The sequence below is a fragment of the Poecilia reticulata genome, linkage group LG3, assembly GCF_000633615.1.
Source record: "Poecilia reticulata strain Guanapo linkage group LG3, Guppy_female_1.0+MT, whole genome shotgun sequence".
Classification (NCBI taxonomy): Eukaryota; Metazoa; Chordata; class Actinopteri; order Cyprinodontiformes; family Poeciliidae; genus Poecilia; species Poecilia reticulata.
The window spans coordinates 33,320,453-33,323,988 of NC_024333.1; the positions used below are offsets into that span (position 1 = coordinate 33,320,453).

The following is a 3,536-nucleotide window of genomic DNA, read 5'->3' on the forward strand; positions in this document are numbered from 1 at the left end:
AAAGAGGAGCGATCTAGAGTTATAGCTCTAGAGTCGACACACAGCTTCAGTTATTGCAGCTGGAGACTAGGGACCTGAACCTTCAGAGCCACATAAAGTCAGTCACAAAGTCGGTCTTCTATCACCTGGAGAACATTTCCAGGATTAGAGGACTGATGTCTCGGCGCGATCTAGAGAAACTCATCCATGCGTTTATCTTTAGCCACATCGATTACAGCAACAGCGTCTTCACAGGTCTGACTAAAATATCAATTCTACAGCTGCAGCTAATCCAGAACGCTGCTGCTGGAGTTCTGACTAAAACCAGGAAGTTGGAGCACTTCGCCCAGATCTAAAGTCCTTCCACTGAGAGAAGAGACTTTTAAATACTGACGTCTGTTTAAAAATCACTAAACAGCTTAGCACCACAATACATGTATCAACCTTCCAGACCAAAAAGTCTCACTGAAGGTGATTGACTTTGAGGTTTCATGAAGGTTCTGCTGTTTTTGTCAACTTAAGTTGACAAAAACCTGTTGCTGTTTCATTTTTGGCCAAGTCACATTGGAACGTCACAACATTTCAGACATTTCAGGCTTGGTTGTAGTTCCATAAATAGACATTCCAGGGAAAAAACAAAAGAAAAAAAACACAATAAACACAATTAACTGAAGTAATTTAGTTATTCTTCTTCTAAAGATCCAGATGAAGCTCAAAAATGTGAAAAGTGTGAAGCAGTTCAACAGAAATTAATTTTGAAAACTGGCTGAACTTTGACTTAAACGTTTACATCAAGAGGGATGAATTTGCAACTAATTTCTCATTTTCCATAATTAGTTTTTTGATTTCTGGAAAATGTGACATAGTCGAACATGAGAGGTTTGATTGAGCTGCAGGTAAGTAGATGAATGTTCTCACTTCATTCTGAAGATTTTCACATTTTCAGCTGCATAATTTTACTTCTGATTCTATGTATCTTCAGTAAAGGTGCTATGTAATCAAAATAAATTATTTGTGACTCTGCAATTGTAAATCAGATTTTTTTTTTTTTTTAATTCCCTAAAGCTACTACACCGACTTGGCCACCGTCTACTCTAAAGCAGACGTGCAGTACCAGAACCTGGGGCGATATTACGCCTGGATCGGCCTGGGTGGACAACGTTCTCAGTGGTCTGATCTGGTGTTGTCTGAAGGGAAAGGATATTTTCTCGACTCTTTGGAAAACCAAAACTTTGTCCACAGTGCCAAATGTATTGCAGCCAGCTACCATGTCTGGTATTATAACAGGTAACATGAGACTGATTTAGGCTGCTTTAATCTGTTGATTAGCATGTTAATTTGTATGCAAACCAAGTTTGAAAATATGTACAAATGCCAGTTCCTAAAATATTCTAATTATTTATGCTTGAAAATCCCAATAGTTGGGTCTCATGTGACCCACAATCGGTCGCATGAGAGCATCAAGAAATTCAAACTTTGACTAATTGCAGTTACTATGTGGAGAAGAAGGAATCTATTTGTGCGTATGGTGCACTTTGGGTCGGGACATTTGTACTTCCTGCAACATGTTTAGCATTGAGATGCTATTTTAAGCTGGAATAACTTCAGTGATAGGCTAATTCCTTTTAGCAAAACTTTCATACAGCACAAATCTTTTACAGTCTCATCAGATTTTTTAAGCATAAATCAATCGTCTGTAAAACAAGAGAAACAGATGTTTGTTTTTTGTTTAATGCTGTTTTTGGACGTCGCTTGTGCGTCGGATTTACGGCTGTACCAGAAACATACAAATACAAAGGTTCCAACACTGAACACTAATTTTTGGTCAAGTCCGATGGTGCGTTCACGCAAAACGCGTTTTGAGCATTAGGCGCATCGGCTTTACATTCAAAGTCTCTGTGGCGGCGCGTCGACGGCGCGATTTGAAGCTTTTTGAGCGTCTGACACCAGAGTTGAAAAAAACTGAACTTTCGTTTTCTGACGTGATCTCAGAAAAAACCTATGGAGGACAGAATAATTGTCGCGGTTTGCTCCTATGAACTACAACCAATGACTACAGAGAAAGGAATAGAAAGGATCTTGATTGGGAGAGGATCTGCGAGGAAGCTGGATAGTCGAGTAAGTTAAAACTTTTACTATTTGAATATATTTCCCCGCATTTCAGCTATATAAATCTGTCCAGCAAAAACGTTGAGTCACATTAAATAAACGCTAAATACGCATATTTATTTAGACGAAATATGCAGGAGACCGTGGAAGAGTTTGGAGGAGAGTTTGCCGAGGAGTCTCCTCTCACACCCGCCCAGAGGCTTTGAGGCGCGTCCAGAGCTAAATGTCACAGTTCAATCTTAAAGTGCACACACGTCGATTTTAAAGCATCGAAACGCGTTCGGTGTGAACGCACCATTACATATGTATGGAAACACCTTAGTGACAATAATATTCCAAAGTAAAACACAAATGAGAACCAAAAACACTAGCAGTCGTTGATAATGACAATTAAAGGATGAAATAACTCAATTTTCAACATGATTTTAAATTTTGTTTGCAATGAACAGACGCACTAATTATTTCTGGGTTCTCTTTGCTTCCTACTTCATTCTGCATGGCTGGCGCTCTGCACTAACAGCAGTAGAGTACTAATCAACAGGTAGGAAATAGATCCATTACCAGTAAGTTTTTAAAAACAAAAATATTTTTTTTATTATGTATGATGTTTATGTCATCAGAAGTAAGAATTACTTTTTAATCTTATACAAATTGTCTAATTTTATCAATAATTTATGGTAATTATTTATGCTCCTTTGTTTTTGTTTCTCTTGAAAGAATGTATGGCCTGAATTGTGGAAGTGATTTCTTCTTCATCTGCCAGGACATCCGTCAAAGTAATGGGTATGGTAACTATGCCAGAGAGTATATTTTCGTACCCGAAGCAAAGAACTGGTCTGAGGCTCAGCAGTACTGTAACGAAAACCATGAACAGCTGGCGAATATCGACGGTTATTATCTGTATAACACCGTTCATGAAGAGGATTTTCCCATCTGGATTGGACTCCATAGAGATGGTAAAGACTCGGGACTACAGCTTGCAGCAATTTTTATAAAACCAATAAAATTTGTCATCATAACAGTAATAATAGCAAACATTAAAACCAGTTACATTATCTTTCTTTCTTCTCACTGCAAGCTGTCTGAATTTTCCTCCTCTGTTCTGCAGGTGGATCATGGAACTGGACTGAAAGCCCTTCAGAATATAAAAGCTGGGAAATAAGTGAGCCGAGTTCCAACGGCGACTGCGTCTCCATGTCCTCCGAGACGTTCAAAATGGCTGCCCGAAACTGCGACAAGCGATTCCCCTTCCTCTGCATCTCGGACAACGTGGTTCTGGTGAAGGAGAACCGGAGCTGGGAGGAGGCGCTGGAGCACTGCAGAGGCCTCGGGTCGTCCAGCTACAGCGRCCTGCGCTACGATCTGCTCAGCCTGCAGCCCGGAGAGGAGCACGCCTACATGGTGAGGAAGGTCCTGGAGGCCGACACCGAGGAGGTAGGCTAACAAAA

General features: G+C 40.1%; 1 protein-coding gene across 4 annotated transcripts in view; it reads left to right on the forward strand.

The window, feature by feature from the left end:
* Positions 1-1,039: 1,039 nt before the first annotated feature.
* LOC103462944 (uncharacterized) overlaps positions 1,040-3,536 on the forward strand; it is a 4,846-nt gene continuing 2,349 nt past the window's right edge. The window contains exons 1-4 of one of the 4 annotated variants that reach the window (XM_017303924.1): positions 1,040-1,266; positions 2,609-2,629; positions 2,806-3,044; positions 3,197-3,522. In XM_017303924.1, the coding sequence (XP_017159413.1) occupies positions 2,807-3,044; positions 3,197-3,522 (564 nt within the window). In that variant the 5' untranslated portion in view covers positions 1,040-1,266; positions 2,609-2,629; position 2,806. Of the gene's footprint in view, positions 1,267-1,737; positions 1,778-1,826; positions 2,098-2,608; positions 2,630-2,805; positions 3,045-3,196; positions 3,523-3,536 lie in introns of those variants that run through there. The other 3 variants (XM_017303926.1, XM_017303925.1, XM_008406016.1) reach the window with 3 other exon arrangements.